The sequence below is a fragment of the Malaclemys terrapin genome, chromosome 8 (assembly GCF_027887155.1).
Source record: "Malaclemys terrapin pileata isolate rMalTer1 chromosome 8, rMalTer1.hap1, whole genome shotgun sequence".
Taxonomy (NCBI): domain Eukaryota; kingdom Metazoa; phylum Chordata; order Testudines; family Emydidae; genus Malaclemys; species Malaclemys terrapin.
The window spans coordinates 33,729,326-33,747,080 of record NC_071512.1 but is presented as its reverse complement, the minus strand read 5'-3'; the positions used below and the strand labels follow the sequence as shown (position 1 = coordinate 33,747,080).

At 43.8% G+C, this 17,755-nt stretch overlaps 1 protein-coding gene across 7 annotated transcripts in view; it reads left to right on the top strand.

Moving 5' to 3' along the window:
* Positions 1-9,293: 9,293 nt before the first annotated feature.
* The window catches only part of FBXW11 (F-box and WD repeat domain containing 11), a 134,118-nt gene continuing 125,656 nt past the window's right edge, over positions 9,294-17,755 (top strand). For 3 of the 7 annotated variants that reach the window (XM_054037035.1, XM_054037034.1, XM_054037033.1), the window contains exon 1: positions 9,335-9,449. In XM_054037035.1, the coding sequence (XP_053893010.1) occupies positions 9,405-9,449 (45 nt within the window). In that variant the 5' untranslated portion in view covers positions 9,335-9,404. Of the gene's footprint in view, positions 9,450-9,682; positions 9,765-17,755 lie in introns of those variants that run through there. The other 4 variants (XM_054037038.1, XM_054037037.1, XM_054037039.1 and 1 more) reach the window with 3 other exon arrangements.

Here is a 17,755-nt window from a genome sequence, read left to right as displayed (position 1 = left end):
CCTGGAGTACAGCATTAAACTCAGCCATCAGCTCCACAACTTTAAGGAAGTTTCCATTGTTTGGCACATACAGCTGATCTGAAGTGCCACACAGTGCTAGGTTTTGGGTAGCAAGCATTCTCACAATGGCAATGAGCCTTTTCAGAACATTTTGCCAGTAGAGACTCTGGTGCAATCTTCTCTTGATGCTGATCATCTATGGTGGCCTTTCACCTTAGTCTCATCTCAAGCTCTTTCCACCTATGGAATACTCTCTGGTGATTTTGCTGCCTTCTCATGGCATGCCAGATTTCTAGCCAGATTCTTCCAGTCCTTTGTTCTTGTAGAACCCAATGTGGCTGGAACATTAGACTGCAAGAGTCTGCAACAAAAACAGTATGCAGCATTCTGGGGTTTTGAGTACATAAGCCATGGCCTCTCCACTTTGTCACCCTTGGGGATTTCATGCCAGTAATGTGTTGGATGGAAACTTCTATTTTCATTGTCTTTGGGGAACTTGAAGTTTTTCACTTGCTGTGGCCCATGCAGTACAAGGAAGTACCTCAGACTACTGCTCAAGTGGGCCACAGTCCTGGATCATCTAGACTTAAGGAACTAAACTCAGCAGCAGCTGTTTCTTGCGTCTCCACCGCACTCTTCTATGATCTACACTTTTCTTCAGGAATGTGCATGGTTACATCCATTCGAGTTGGAGATATGGATGCTGCAGTAGCTGCAAGGTCACCTGCACTCTGACTAACTGGAAGATCAGGCATCTCCTCACCACTCATATACTCAGTGGGGCCGGAAGGATCACCGTGAACATTTGTGTCTATGTATCTCAGGAGAGCTCCTTCCTGCTTAGGTAGAAAAACTTTCTTTGCTTGCTTGCTTTTTCTGAATGCTGCCCCAGAGGGGCATTTTCTTCTTTCACCCATGACTGCTGTTCTGTGCCAGCTATAGTGGCTCTCCACACTCAATTGAAGGGGACAAATAAGCAGGCTGGTAGCAGGGCCTGAGTGAGGGAAGATATCAGCATCTTAAAGGCCTAACTAGCTCCTACTACTACAGTTGACTGCCTGTTCTCCTCAGGTGGATTCAGGGAAGCAGCAGGAAACAGGAAGCTCCCTGAGAAGCTGGTGTTAATCAGTCCAGGCTCCTTGGGGTGCTAGAGAAGTAAATAAGAGGCTCCTCCTCCTCCTCTCTCTTCCTGCAGCTCCTGCTGCTTTCTCTTATTCCCTCTCACCTTTTTTCCTACGTGCTTGTTATGTCTCTTGTGCCCTCCTTCTTCCAGCACAGCACTCCACCATCTCTGTGCATCTAGAGCAGAGAGAATACATATGCACCAGCAGCAGACACAATTTTTTACACTCTGGGTCCTAGTGGCACCCCCCCACAGTCTGGCACCTGAGGCGGTCGCCTCAGTTCACCTCATGGTAAGGCCAGCCCTGCTAAGGTAAGGCTGATTATGAGGGCTTCAGTGGTATTTATGTGATCCATAGCGTGGCGAGAGATTTTGCCTCAGTTGCCTGAAATGCCTTATAATACTTTAAATTGAAGGTTTGCAGAAAAACCTCAGATAGGGGTTTAAATTCGTGAAAATTATAACTTGCTTAATTGGACATACAAAGAGTGGTGATAGTGTCAGGACCCTTTGGGATGCTTAGAGTAGTGATTAGTTTTAAGAATAGAGCTTTAATGAGAGAGAAATTAATAATCGTTTAAATTAGAAATTCAGTAATGGCGGCTATACAGTGATATAATATCAGGAGAGATTCCATTTCTAGGGCACATAGGGGTCCATTGCCTATGATGTAACAATCTCACTTCCTCTAATGCAATGGTAAATTTCACTTCCTGGGGAGAATGAGTAAGCATAATTCCATAGAAATACATTGGAGCCCATAGGAATACATAGGGGCTTCCAGACAGGAAGTAGCTAGGGGTCATCCACAGGTCAGTTAAGAGAAACCCCATAGGATATATTGTAGCCCATATAAATACATGGGGCTTCCAGACAGGAAGTAGCTAGGGTTCATCTAAAGGTCAGCTAAGAAAACCCCCATAGGAATGCATTGAAGCCCATAGGAATAAATAGGGATGATGTAATCAGGAGATAGGTTTGCATCATTTCCAGGCAATGTAATCAAGGCATAGGATTGCATCACTTCCTGTGGAGGATGACTCATCACAATCCCATAGAAATACATTGTAGCCCCATAGAAGTCTATGGAGTGGGCAGAGCTACGGAAAACTCGAAGCTGATTGGCTGAGCTTGGGAGAGCAAATCGTATACAAGGACGACAGCCAGCAGGCTAAAGTTCTGTAGGGAACGGACCAGCAAGAGAGTGGAACACCGCCAGACACCTGTAAGAAGATGCCTACACAGAAAAAGTTAGCTAAGAAGAAGCATTGGAACTCTGCAAAGAAGGAGCTGCCTGCAAAGTAGCAGCAGCCCACCTAACCTTCCAGGGTTGCCCCTGGCAACAGCTGTTTCTATCACCCGGCCAGCAGAGGCCACTGCTGCAGCTATCGCAGCCACCCAACAGGCTCCCACTGTTTCTGCCTGAGCAGGAAGCCTCATCAGACTGCAGCCATTGCAGGAGACTGCTACCAGCGCTCCCTTAACATCGCTCCCAAAACATAGAGCAGAAGGACCTCCAAGATGGTTTAGAGAGATTAAGAAAGCCCTTGTAAGTCCAATCTTTTTTATTTACCATCCTAGCATGTATGGGTTTCGCTTGTAAATAAAGCTGGGTACCTGTGATCTCAGTGAGATCTCTCCCTATCCATTTATTAACTGCCAGGCCAGCGCTTACTGGATGTTTAGTTTTACAGGTTTACTGTTGAATGTTAATTACAATATTGTTATTGTTATAAGGTATACAGTATTAATTGAATGATTATATTATTGTATATGCTACAGAGTTAATTGAAACTGTAATTGTAGTGTTGTCGTTATTTGCTGCGCTGCTTCATTCCCTTTTTAATTGTAACTCTCTTATCTCCATCTCTACTCTTTTACTGTACTCACTCATTTCTAAATAAATATTTTTGTTTTTGAAGAATTTACTGCTTGTTTGCCTATTTTTGATCAGAGGACTGTATCCGTGTCCTTTCAAGGGGCAGTTAGCCAACTGCGGCTTTTCCTGGAAATTCCTTTAGGTGGGCCACAACCTTAATTACTAGAATAGATTAATTAAAATTAAAAGATTTTGAATTAAAAGCAGCATTTGTAAACAAACATCATTGGCTTAATATAATTGAATAGAAATCTCTCGTAACAATAGACCCTGTGCTAGCCCTCTGCACACACATGAATTTCGCCCACTGTTGGTGGGATACCAGTAATGATAATACTGCAATGGGTATGAGTTTGCACTCATGGTGAAAAAGCTTATCTTAAGTTTGTGAGTGGATTTCTAATGCAAGCCCATATGTGACATCTGGAAACCTACTACTTGCAAGGATAACACATTTTATACAGACTGTCTCCTTCCTGAGGACTAAACTCACTGCTCGCCCAGTAGAACCAGGACCATGCAAAACTCAAATGCATATGCAGGGGATGAATATAAAAACTCTCTCACAGAATGGGATATACTTACAAACTCTCACAGAATGGGACATACCTACTATAGATTTTGAGGACAGTTTCCTTCCCAATGTGAATGTATAAGGTAGACTGAGTTAACTATTCATAGCTTTTAGCAGTTCATTCCTGACTCATAAATATTTCTGTATACTTTTAATTGATTGTTACTGGTAAAAGGTTGCAAAGCCCAGCCAGTAGCAACTATCATATAGTAGTATTTTTTCTTCCTTGTATATTCTGTCACGGCTTTCTCTCTCACCATGGGCTTTAGTTGTTTTACATAGTAAAAAAATTAATAAAAAGAATATATATGTCAATGAAAACAATTGCCTTTAAACAAATTGTTACAGTTAAGAAACTGAAACTCACTATAAACAAAAAGTGAAATTGATTTTTAAGGGGCATAAATGACAAGTAACATCCCTTTACCATGTGTACAGATGGAGCTAGCAGTAACCTCAATTTCTTAATCTCATATTTTACTACTGTCCAGCTGTACTGGTGTGTGCTAAGTCTTTAAGGAATCCGGATGTAACGCTCTGTTGTATTGTTTCAACTGTCATTTTAGATAGAAGAGAGAACGTTCAACTATACCATTAAGATGAATATCAGTCAAAACCCTTACTTGAAAGTTAGGGTTGCTAGAAAGATAGTGAAAGAGTTACAAAAAAGAAATGCCAGGAATGTTACAATTAATAAACCGTACGTTGTCAAAAGGTACGGAAATGGTAAGTGAATTCAGCAACTACAGATAATGGGCCCTAATTCTCAGTTACACTAAGGCCACTTTTTGTCCCTCTGGCAGTGAAAAGGGGCTTTAAGTGGGCAGAATGGCATCTAAAACTACTCCTTTGTTTAGGGGCTTCCCTGGCTGGCATAAAACTGCTCTCAGACCACAGTAAAGAGGGCTTAGCTTATAGTCATCTTTGTGTTCTCCATTGCTGCCCCAAATGCAGAAACAGGGAAACTGTGACTCAGGCCAAATATACGACAATTCTGCATGAAATACTAGAATATTAAACTATGTGGTATGAGTGTGACAGGATCCTCCTGGAGTGCAGCCTGGCACTGTGGGACCGCTGTGCCCCCTGAACTCTCTCCAGCCTGGGTTGTCTCTAACAATGCCTTGCTAGTGACCAGCAGCAACCCCTCCTGGTGCTGTTCTCACTCAGCACAACCACATGTGGAGACCCCACACCCAGCTAGATTGCATGAATGCTTCCAGAGCCACTCATGAATCACAGAGATGGATTTTAAGTGATATTTAGTAGGCAAAAAGTCAGTTGGTTATCAAAATAAAATAAAATATAACCACACAGTGTAAACTCTCAACCCTATTAGATTGGGCAACACCTATCAGTGGTTCCCAAACTTGTTCCGCTGCTTGTGCAGGGAAAGCCCCTGGCGCACCGGGTCAGTTTGTTTACCTGCCGCATCGGCGGGTTTGTCCAATTGCGGCTCCCAGTGGCTGCGGTTCGTTGCTCCAGGCCAATGGGAGCTGCTGGAGGCAGCGGCCAGTATGTCCCTCGGCCCGCGCCGCTTCCAGCAGCTCCCATTGGCCTGAAGTAGCAAACCGCGGCCACTGGGAACTGCGATCGGCCGAACCTGCGGACGCAGCAGGTAAACAAACCGGCCCAGCCCTCCAGGGGCTTTTCCTGCACAAGTGGCGGAACAAGTTTGGGAACCACTGATTTAGATTAAGCAGTTTTTCTAACCCAACTGGATATTGCAGTCCACAGTATATAGATTTCACCTTTGAAATCTGTGCCAGTCTCCTCTGTTGGAGTCTCACATCTTCAGCATCCTTGTTGCTTGCAGTGTAGGTGGATGAAGGAGAAAGGCCCTGTGGTCTCTTTTATGCCCTCCATCCCATGTGCTTGGAGAATGCAAGTCTAGGCATGACTGGGGGCATTGCTGAGTCTCCGGGCAAAGTTGAGCAATTCCCCTGGTGTGGCCTCATGCAGGTGATCTTGCTGTTGTCTCTAGGAAGTTAATATCTGGCTGATTTCCCCAACTAAGGGTATGTCTACATTTACCATTTAAAGCGCAAAAAGTCCCTTTTTTTGGTGCTAAAACTGCGGGAGCGTCTACACTTGTTAATGACTTTTTGTGATGAAACTCAGAAGTTTCACCGCAAAAAGAAAACCACCTTCACGAGAGGTGAACAGTACTTACCGCTGTTCTTTTTGCGCTGCTGTGAAAGTGAAGACACTTTTTACCAGTGTAAACACCTTTTGGCCTCCGAAGGATATCCCACGGTTCCAAAAGCGACCACTCTGACCAGCATCGCTGCAGCTCTGATGGACGGACGTCTGCACCTCCCCCTGTAAGCCCTGGGAAGTTTGAAGCTCCCTTTTCCTTTGTTTGTAGATGTGGCGGGGAAAGCAGCCAGACAGCAGGAGGTTTTAAAAAAAATGCCACGGAAGAAACAAGGAAGTAATGGGGCTCCTGAGACATGAAGTAGGGCAGCATGGGGCACTGAGCAGGGACCCAGAATGCCTTCCACTCACCCTCCCCCCCCACTTCCCACAAGACCTATTGAGAGAGCTGTGGGATAGCTGCCCTACAGCACAGCAATGGAAGAGCTGGTAGTGTAAACAATCTCTGACGCCTGAGGAATTGAGTGAATACACAAACCAGAGCTTTTCTTTCACCGGTTACCTATCACCGGTGAAACTTACAGCGCAAAAACTCTGCAAATGTAGACATACCCTTACAGCATGTTTTAGCAACAACCATACAACACATTCACGTAACTTCATATGCATTGATGATATACCTATTTAGATAAAGAAATTACTTTCAGCAGGTCATAACCTTTTCCTTGGTACCTTACAAGGCATGCTTTATATGTAAGATCACGATTACATAAAAATGAGGAATATGGGGGCAACAGGGGCCTCCCCTAAGGTATAGAATGTCACAATAAGGGCCTTATATCTTTGAGTGAACTGGTGAGCTTTTCTCCGCTCATTTTCTCCAACTGTCAAAAAAGGGGCTAAGGTTGGGAGAACCAAGGTAGCTAGTGCAGAGCAGGATACTGGAGGGACTTGGGGCAACCTGGGGCAGCAAAGAGAGTGGAAGGCAGCCATATGGGGTGGTGTTTGGAGGTAGTGGGAGAGCTTTAAGGCGTTGAGTGGGAGGCCCATGAGAGCAGCCTCATCCATTTTATTTCCCATTATACCCCTCCAACCCATTCCCCCCTGAGACTCTGCTTCCCTCATTCTTTTCCCCCTTCAGTAGAGGTTAAAGAGAAGGAGGAAGCATAGATCCTTCTCTTCTCAATGGCTGGTGCTGCTGAAAGTCTAAGGAGAGGTCTTGTTTCTGTTTCAACCTACTTTAACCACTGCCCCTTTTTAAGCACTTTTCCTGTTCTGTTCCTGCCCTGTGAGTTCCTATTTCTCTTTAGTCTCTGCCCCTACAATGGTGTCCCCCTCTGGCAAGGGTCAGAGCGGCAGTTGGATGTTGCCATCTCCTTTCTCTATCCTTGTCGGCAGCTTCATGCTAGCTAGGCACCAGTACCAGGAGCACTGAGAGCGATGGGGAGATGCTACAATAGCCCTGACGCTCCGGAGGAGTCACTCAATTGCAATCCTGCTCAGTTCCTGAAGCCCTGTTGGGTGCATGAAAGACACTGCACTTGGAACTGGAGTGAGCACACACGGACTATAACAGAAAACCTTAAGTAATAATTTGAATTTTCTCAAATACAAGAGCATACAACTACACTAAGACAGGAATTTCAGGTCCCACCCAGAAACTGTTCAGGCCAGAGTTTGAGAAAGTCTGATGTAATTTACACTTAATCTGCCTATGATCCCCTCGAGGCTATATCCAACTGAGAAAAGCCAGAGCACAGTAGTGCTCTGGATCTACCCAGTTCCTGCTCCCTATGACAGGTGGCTGTGTGGAGGTAGTTTCTGAAAGGATCAAAGTGAGGGAGATCTACTGCATTTAAGTTGGGGTCAGGGAGATTTAGGGCATCAGAGAATAGGCCTATGTGAGAATAAAAGACTATTATTTCTTATTACTTATATAGTAATGTAAAATTGTATATTGCTTTTTAACACAGTTAAAGTAGGGTTACCATATTTAAAAATTAAAAAAAGAGGACCCTCCACGGGGCCCTGCCCCTTCCCTGCCCCACCCCAACCCCGCCCCTTCCCCAAAGTCCCTGCCCCAACTCCGCCCCCTCCCCTGAGTGCCCTGCATTCCCCCTCCTCCCTCCCAGCCATGCGAAACAGCTGCCCGAGTGCTACCGGCTTCATGGTTTGCCGAGCAGCCCCCAGACCTCCAGACCCTGCGCCCCCGGCCGGGTGCTTCCCCTCCCGGGCTCCGGCTGCGCTGGGGAAGCACCCGGCTGGGGGCGCAGGGTCTGGAGATCTGGGGGCTGCTCGGCAAACTGTGAAGCCGGTAGCGCTCGGGCAGCTCTGCTCTTCAGCTACACAAAGCTGAGGTGTCTGGGGGAAGCAGCCGCGGCAGCGGGGGAATCCGCCTGCAGCTCGCAGCCTGCCGGAGCCGCTCTAAGGTAAGCAGGGGACTAGTATTTTCCCGGACATGTTCGGCTTTTTGGCAATTCCCCCCGGATGGGGGTTTGAGGACCAAAAAGCCGGACATATCCGGGAAAATCCGGAGGAATGGTAACCCTAAGTTAAAGGAATAGAGCCTGCTATTCAGAGGTATTGAGCACCCAGCGCTCCAGTTAACTTCACCTGCTAGCCAGTCCCAAGGTCTAAAGCGCTTGCTATATAGACTGATTTGAGTATCATGTGAGGGCGTGACACATGTAGGGAGGGCAAGAGTAATGGATAATGCAATCACGTGGCACACTAACATGTTTTAGGGTGCTTGATATAGGGGTTGCCAGCAGGCCCTTATGACAAGGGACGTCCCTTATTTTTTCATCTCTGTACAACAAGATCGGGAGTTGCTGAGTGTTGCAAAAAGCAGCAAGAAATGCAAATATAGGTGAGTACTGCTTATTATTAATACTAGTAATATCAGGAGGAGTGGAGTGGGTGCTAAGAAAACAGTCCTGTATTTTTTTTTTTTTTAAATATGTTTGCAACCTTACTTGGTATGGCCACAGGTTGTTAACCCTGACCCAGAAACCGTCAGGGATCCTGCAGCACCTAATAGCCTCGGTCCCGGGGGTCTCTGTTCGAGTGTCCTGAAGGTCTCTCTCACCCAAATGCTGGTCAGGCGGGTTTCTCTGCGTGACAGTTCTGCCCCAGGGATTGAGAATGTAAAGGGGGCATTTCTGGTGGGTCTCAGGGAGGCGGGCACAGGCACATGAGAGGGGAGGGTGCCCTCAGGCATATCTCCCGTCACCCTGACTCAGCCTAGGGAGTGCCCTGCAGGCCTGGCAGCCTGGACGGGTGAGGGCACGTGAGGCTGTGACCCCCCAACCTCATTCCCCATGATGGCCTCTGTCCCTACTTTCAAAAGACTCCAACTCCCAGCATGCATTAAGATGGTCTCCCGGCCCAGCTTCCCCGGACAGCCTCTGGGCGCGATACCCATTGGGTATTGTAGTCCTTTCCGCGCTGTGTGGGGAAGGGGCCGCGGAGCTTGCCGGGAGTTGTAGGCTCTCCGGGCGTTCCGGTTCGAGGGGTGGGGGGCATTGGTGCGGCGTTTCCTCTTCCGGGAACGCGGCGCGGGTACGCCGCGGCGGCTACAGCGTGCGTCCGTCCGTCTGTCCGTCCGGCGGGCGGGGGGAGGGAGCAGCTGGCGGCGCGGCGGCGGCCCGAGATTGGAGCCAGTGGGGTTTCGGTTCCGCGCTGCGGGAGGCAGGCGCGGGGGGGGAGGGGACGAGGAGCCGCCCGCCGCTATGGAGCCCGACTCAGTGATCGAGGACAAGACTATCGAGCTGATGGTGAGTGACCCCCCCCCCCCCGGAGCGCCCGCCGACCGGAACAGCCCTTCCCCCACCACGGGGGTTGCCCTCCCGGCTCCGCCCCGTCGCTTCCCTCAGGTTCTCCTCTAGGCCGGCGCCCCCCTTCGTCCCGCCGGCAGGAGAGCGCGGGGCGGAGAGGGCCTCCAGGTTCCGCGCTGAGCCAGGAGTAGGCCCCGCCGTGGGGGGAGCGGGCCTGGGCCTTGGGAGAGGGGGCTGGCCCCAGCCCCTACAGACGGGGGCGCTGGGACTAAAGCCCGCCGCAGGGGGGCTTCCTCCTACCCGCCCCGAGCGAAGGTGACATTTGAATTCGCCCGGGCCTTGTGGAAGGTGCGCGATCGGGATCATCCCCCTGCCCCCCGAATGGCGGCTTGGTGAGCGGGGCTGGGCTTTGGGAGCCCCCTGCCTTTCCCAAGACGAGACCCCCAGGGCCAACAAATGGGCCTCCCCCACCCTTCCTGGCATCCCACTCTAGTCCCGCTCCTGTCCTCTGCCCCCCCCATTCTCCCCACTCCCATTCATTGTTCCCCAGAATAACCTCGTCCTGTCACTCAACAAATAAGCCACTCCCCTCCCAAAAATATGGACCCCCCCAACCAGGATCTCAAAGCCTTCCTCACGAGAGCAGTTGAAAAGGGCTTGTGATTGATTTTATTTTTTTAGGATTTGACAAGTAGTTTAAAAGATTTATTGAATTCTACAAATAATTGCTGATTTGTGTGGGTTATGTGGCATATATTAAAAAATGCTAAACAAATGGTGTTTTTTAAACAAGATGACATTCAGAATTTAGTCATTGTCCTTTTTTGTTCATGGAGATCCTCCTGAGATGCAGCATCTTGTTCTTTAACTTTCTCTTGAGTATAGGTTATAATGAAATAGTCTTTGCTACGCAGTATTTTTGAATCACTTGGTTAAATTGATTACCAAGTATGTAAAGGGGTTTGTCTTAGAATGTAAAGAATTTATACCTTAGCATTCAGGTCTGTTTCAACCAAATATATTTTGTAATTAATACAGTATTTTTACAGTGACTAGTGTATAGAAAATATTTTTGGAATTATTTTTACTCCTTAAGCCTGAAGTTTATAGTTTGTTTGAAAAGATATTTTTTTTATTTCAGTGAGTAAGCATTTACTGAGTTAATTTATATTTTGCAGCAGCAGCAGTAAACCTTTTGTGAATTGTTCAATGCAGTAAATAATTCTCCAAACTGTGTAACTTAAAACCTGGGTACTATAGTTGATGTACCATGAGACTAAATGTTTATGCCTCTAAATTTAGGTTGCCAGAAAGTTGGCTATGGGGAAGTTGGAGGGAGGAGGGGTTCTTTATAGAAATAGTAAGAGCAGTCATAAAATGTTAAAGGAATTATAATAAGATCATCTGAGGGGGGGAAAAAGTGTGTTTTTAAATTAGTGGCTGGGGAAGTTTAGAAGGGGTGATAAAGATTAATATTTTCTGTGTACTAGTTTGCCTGCACTAAACATTACCTATTAATTAGAAATTTAAATGTGATGGTGCATAGCTATCTTTGATCTGTTTTTGTACAGTGCCTAGCACAATGGGGTCTTGTCCATGAGTGGGGCTCCTAGGTGCTACTCGATAATTGCCTTGTTCTGTTCATCTGAAGCATCTGCACTGTCCACCGTTGGAAGACAGGATGCTGGACTAGATGGTCTATTGGTCTGAGCCAGTATGGCTAATCTTCTTTCAGCGGTACAAATAATGTAGATAGTAAGATGTCTCTTGCATGTTTTAACTGACCATTGGAATTGTGCTAGGTGCTGTATAGGCATGAGATGACACAAATTGGGATTTTTAGGCACTTCCACATGCTGTTAGTAATATAGTCTGAGCAAACTACCTGGTTTGGGAAACCTGTGAACTCCTTTTATAAAATCTGCACATCATGGCTGAGCACTGTTGTATCTTGTTCTTTTTACTAAGTAGCAGAAATTCAAGAGGTTCTGTGAAAGTCATTTTACCATCATGCTTTCTGCATTTCATTAACTCATTGGTGCTGATCACGGAGGTCTGTAGCTAAGTAGCTGTTCTTAATGAACTTACTTCCTTGATCCTTACTGATTTAGTGGTGCCACATTTTAATGTTGATGACATCAGAATCTCCTTCATGTTAATGGCTTGTAATGTTACAAACAATAGCTGGTGATGCCAGTCAAGGCATCAGTTGGAGGAAAAATCTAGTTGTTCAGGAATGAGTTTTATGTAGATACAAGTAACAAAAAGCATTGCATATAAAATATGCAAGCTGAATTCTAGGGGCTATTTTGCGTTGTATAATGGGTGGTTACTCATGGTGGCTGTGTGCTAAAATTTAACTGGTGTTTAAGCCAGGTAGGTAGAGTAGTTTTACTTAGCTTTTTTGGTAGTCTTTTGACCGCCTTACCTGCATTTTAATAATTTCTGGTTTTACTGTGTTGCTAACTAACTAAAACAAATACGAATTTTGAATGATTTAATTGTGGCAGATCTAGCTATGATTACTTATGGGAAATGGGGAAAAAAAAAAGATGGGATTTTTAAAAAATACTTTAAAAGATTTTGGATCTCTTTAAAGAACAAAAATCAAAGCTTCTTTGTGTTATGCAATAAGAATCCAATAAAATGTATGGTTACTTTGGCTAATGTATGTATAGTCTTGCAGTGCTCGTAAAGAGTGAATGTATGAGGATAAAAGCCAGAGCTGCTGTTTTCTATAAAATTAATAAAAATAAAGCTTAACAAGATGAAGGGGGAAAAAAAGTATATCTTAAGAATTATTACATAGCCATATTTACAAACTGTTTTCTATATTTTTACACTTAATATTGCTATTACTAGCATTAAAAGTAAAACATACTTTTGTTCCTGAGCTAAAAATTATACAGAATCTACAGAGTCTTCATAAACAAACATTTATTTTTTTAACAACTTGATAATGTTTTGCCTTGTTTCTTAAAAGAGATATTTGACTTAAGAATCTGTGGAAAACTGGGAACTGTAAAGTAAGCACAAATGAAAAGCACTATGTTAAAAAAAAAAAAAAAAAAAAAAAAAAAAAAAGACTAGCCAAGGCCATTTGAATAGAATATGCAAGCTTTTTTTTATCAACTGTTCTTAATGTTAGCCAGCATCTCTAAAATGGAGACCATTTTAAACTCAAGCTTTATTTCAGCGCTTTTGCATTTAGAACATTTCTTGTAAGTGAAATAAGATACAAGCATTAAGATTATAAAGGCAAGCTTTTTTGTGCCTTCCTGTTTGTATAGCAATTAGCGTTTTGGTTACTGCATCTACTGCATCAAAGGCTGGGAATGAATATGTATTTGATTATATGTGAGACTTTTTTTTTTTTCCGCAAATGTGTGGTGTGTGTTCTCAGTAGCAACTGGAATGTAATTCTGTGTGACTGAATTCAGGGATAAACAAAAGATAATGCATCAATATGTTAATAGCATGAGAGTTTCAGAACATGATGTTCTAGTTTTAAATTGTTCCTTAGCTTGATTGCATTTATTACAAAAGAAAAAGAAAACTAACTCTGGTGTGATAATGGTTCTGTTTGTAAAGCCAAGTGTGAAATATTTTAAGGTTTCTAAATTGCATCTGTTATGCTCCAAATAAGCTTTAGTGAGTGTGCTACCTATACTCACTTATTTAAACATTCTATAGGACAGCTTGCATTTTAGATAATCTTATTGTACTTTTGCAAATCTTTCCACCTTGACTTATTAACTTTACTAGTACTTAACCTCTGGTGAAGGAGGTCAATCATCTAGCAATGTTACTTTCATGTGGTAGTAGTAGCTAAGGTTGAATAGCCTCTTTTGCAGGCATGGAGTACATTGCTTGGAGAACATACTCTGGAAATATGAAACCTGGAAGTCCAACTTGTTTCTAGACTGTAGCAGATGTGCCATCTGGACTATGAAAATGAATCTGACACAATTGCTATGACTTTAATATCAAATATCGTAGTAAAGTAGTAGTTACCCAGTTTTGGTGAAATGCATTGTATAGACTGGACAAATCTCTAGAAAATACACAGTAAGGAAGTAACCAGAACAGATAAGCCTTTTGGACCATTCTAGTCAATTTTTTTTCTATCCCTAACTTTCCATGAACACATAAAAATAACGCTTTTGAATTACACTTCGTAAAGTTAGGTAAACTTAACCTTCCTACCACTCAAGAAATCAAATTATTTTCTGCACTTCATCCTAAGAAGATATGAAAATGAGCAAAATTTTCACCCATCTGTTTTGATAAATGGTATTTTTGGCTCCAAGTTCTGAATGGCATTTAAACTCTGAATATAATGTAACATTCAGTTTCATTATCCTTTCAGTAAAATCCATTCTCAGGTATTTGACACTACTAGAAATATATATTTATCAAAGATTATTGATGACAACTTGTGTATTTTGTTTTCTGTTTAAAAGTGTCCTTTTCATTCAGCTGCACTGTTTATTTTATCACCATGTTTTTTAATTGGTAGCAAAAAAATTGTTGGCGACTTGTGATTTGCATAATGAGTGGTGGTGAAAGGAGGCACTAGAGGGGAAAATATTGCATATCTAATATAAAACAAAGTACATATATTGTAAGATTAATGGTGCACCGTAAGATCTGGTTAAGGGTGGAAACACAAATCCTTATTCTCAGGCCTTAGTTGTCTTGGTGGATTCATAAGACTTGTTTATCAAGGTAGGAAGCCAAGCATGTTCAAAGATTTTTTCAAGTGCTGAGCTTGCTATCTTCAGTATTTCTACAGCACTCTCGGTGTGCATGTCACTTTACAAACACAGATCCCTGCCCTGAAGAGCTTACAGTCTAAATTAAACATAACACTGCAGTGGAGTGGGAGGGTTATAGAAGGACAAGAATTTAGAAGTAAGATTAATTTAAGATTTGAAAAGCACCTGTTTATACCCTTCTTAAACATGTATTTTAAAAATGCATCGATGAAACGCATCCTCCTTAACAAATTACTTTTATGGCCTGGAGTTTCTGCCCATCTAATACAAACAACCCACCATTTAAGTGCCTCGGTGTAAATAATAAATGAACTATAATTGAAGCTCCTGCCAAAAACCTCTCCACCTCCTCCTGGAAAAGCCATGCAATGTGTGCTGAAGGTCTTCAATTCAGAAGGCAACTGAATTCCAGAATCAAGTGTTTCACATGAGCACACCTCATCAGCAACTCCTTCCCTAGTAAACCAAGTGGGTGCTAGCTTAAGCTACCTGGATGATCACAATTGGAGGAGGTAGCTGTGACCCAAACAATTTAGGACTTAAAAAATAAAAACCCTTCAAGATTCCACCTGGAAACTATTCTGCAACTCAGGCAGCTCTCAGAGCAGCACTGTAATATACTGTCTGTACAAAACACCTCTAAGCAAGTGGGCAGTTACATTCTTCACCAGCTTAAGTTTCCAGATGGTTTTAAGGTGCAATCCAAAGTACAGTTTATTATAATGAGTCCATCTTGAGGTCAGAGAGATATGGATAATGGTTATGTCTACATCTGAAAGAAAAGGAGGTACTCTTCTTGCCAAATGTAGCTGATAAAAATAATCTTGGAAACATTTCTTACCTGGAAGTCCCGAAGCAAATGCGGAACTAACAAGACTTCTAGGTTGTGAACCTGAGTAATAACTGGTGAGTGTGCTCTCTCAGTGGGATTGATACCTACCAATCTTGCCTATTGCTTCTCACAACCTACAGTCATTACTTTGGCAGAATTGGTGGGTCAGCAACATGGAGATTGAAACCACTTGTGATTGTGTAGTGGACTGGGATTTAAGGAAGGAGAGCAACGAAATGTCAGGGAAAAATGCAAATAAGACTGCAGGATAGTAGACAATCACATGTAGAGGAAAAAGGAAGGAGAGGTGGTGTGTGCTTGAGGGAGTGACTAGAGAAAATGGCTTAAAGTTGCAGGAGAGAGGAGTCGTCTCTGGGACAGGAGATATGAGAAGACTGCAGCTACAAATGCTGCCAGAAAGGGAGAGTCTCTTTCGAAGAGTGCTACAAGGTGGAAGTGAGTCTATAGAGTACACCGATTGCTTTGACTTTGTCAGTGTCAGGAAGGGGAGGGATTGAGTCAGAAAGAAAATGAATAGGAATGAGATTACTTAGATTGGAGCCAGCAGAGTGTGGGTGATGGAGTGAGGAAAATGGACAGAGAGGGGAGGAAGGCGAGATCTTGGGGAAAGCCAGTGCCAGAAGCTGAAATGAGGAAAAGGATTTACAAGAGTAAGAAGGGAGGTGTGCTGGAATTTAGATGTGTGGAGCAGAGGAGGGGAGTTCAAGAGAAAAGAAAAGGATTAGGGAAAAAGGAAGAGTGAATCTTTAGGTATTGACCTGTATTTTTATAGTAGCAGCTATACAAGTCATAGAGAGGAAGAAGTAACAGATGCTGCTTTTGTGGGAGTTATGAAATTATCACTTTTAAATTGCCTAGTACACTCAAAGCTCTTTACTGTACGCAAGACACCAGTGACAATTGATTTGAGTTTTCTAAATAGGTTAGTTTGAGCCAGAATACTTTTAGATGGAAGCTCTAACATCTAAAACAGGGGTCGGCAACGTTCGGCACGCTGCTCGCCAGGGTAAGCACCCTGGCGGGCCGGGCCAGTTTTATTTACCTGCTGACGTGGCAGGTTCGGCCGATTGCGGCCCCCACTGGCCGCGGTTCACCGTCCCAGGCCAATGAGGGCGGCGAGAAGCCGCGGCCAGCACATCAGCGTTGCCCACGCCGCTTCTCGCCGCCCCCATTGGCCCGGGACGGCGAACTGCGGCCAGTGGGAGCCGCGATCGGCCAAACCTGCCATGTCAGCAGGTGAATAAAACTGGCCCGGCCCGCCAGGGTGCTTACCCTGGCAAGCCGCGTGCTGAGCATTGCCGACCCCTGATATAAAATATTGTTTGTAGACCTGATGGATACCGCTGTGTTGCTAGAACTATGGCGTTACATGTCAATGTGTTCCTATGGTCATTGTGCACTTGTATGATCTGAAACTTTCAGTTGGGCCTCTCCTGTTTCTAAAACTGATTGGAAGTGCATGGTATATCCCCTGTTCCTTGCATATTTCACAGACAATGTTGATTGTATCCGCGTTCTTAAGCAGGATTATTCTAAGCATTACTGCAGACTTGGACTTCTGGTATTCTTTGCATGATATTTCCTGGTTACTTCAGTAAAATGGCTCAATGCAGGTTGTGCCATGGATGGGACTAGGGGATATGTTTTGAAGGTTGGATGCAGTACCCTTTTTTTCTTTCCTCCTTTCCTTCCCTGTCCTCTGAAACACCCTTGCTACCTGATGTATCAATCTGGCATTTGTTCTTTGATGCATATTGTTTACTGCAGTAATGTTACCGATTTCAGAAGTCACTGTTGCATTGGCATCTTGAATTTAATCTTAAACCTTTTTCCTAGAATTGTACATTTCTTACTGCTTTTAAGCTTTGTGGCGTGGTGTGCAAAGTGAAATTGCTATTGCTTCTTACTTTGCAGCTCAGAGGTTCTAAATGAAGTAGATGGTACAGTAAGGATGCCAACAGGAAAGGAAAAGATTGGGGAGAATAAGGAAGCATAGAGGTAAGGGAGTGCTGCTCTAACATGATTTTTTTTTTCAAAGAAGGGAGTGAGGAAACAAATGGAAAGGGAGAGAAATAGGAATGTATACGGCGTCATTTTAAATGAATTTTTATAAATAACCTGCTTCTTTATGGTCCTGCTTTTTCCGATAGTGACGTTCTTTTATACTGATACTATCTGTTTTATTGTTATATTCTCTAAGTTCTGAGTCTGACATTTGCACATACGAGTATTGTTAGTGATTATTAATTGTAGAAAATATCCACTTCTCTGAACTTTTCAAATTTTAATGGAGAAAAGATTGTGCTAGTGGGCACGGCCATGCATTTCCACTTTGTTCTTTCTCTGTTTGAGGGACACATTTCCCAGATGCACACAGTGAGCATTAAGGACATTTTATTAAATTATGGTAGATTGTAAACATTTTGCAAGCCTGTGGCATAACAAAATCCTTCCTCCCAATTTGTGACCTCCCTGGTGTGACTACTCTGGTTAACGTGCTTTGCTATATTGTTCAGCCTACCACGTTCCATGTACTGTTTTCCACAAGTTATCTCCCAGTGTTTTAGTAGTAGATGACCAATACCTTCTGGTGCTAAAATACTTGAATGCATGTCATACATAAAAAAAATTAGTTTGAAAAAGGAGTAACTTCATGAAAATCAAGTAAATTTGCT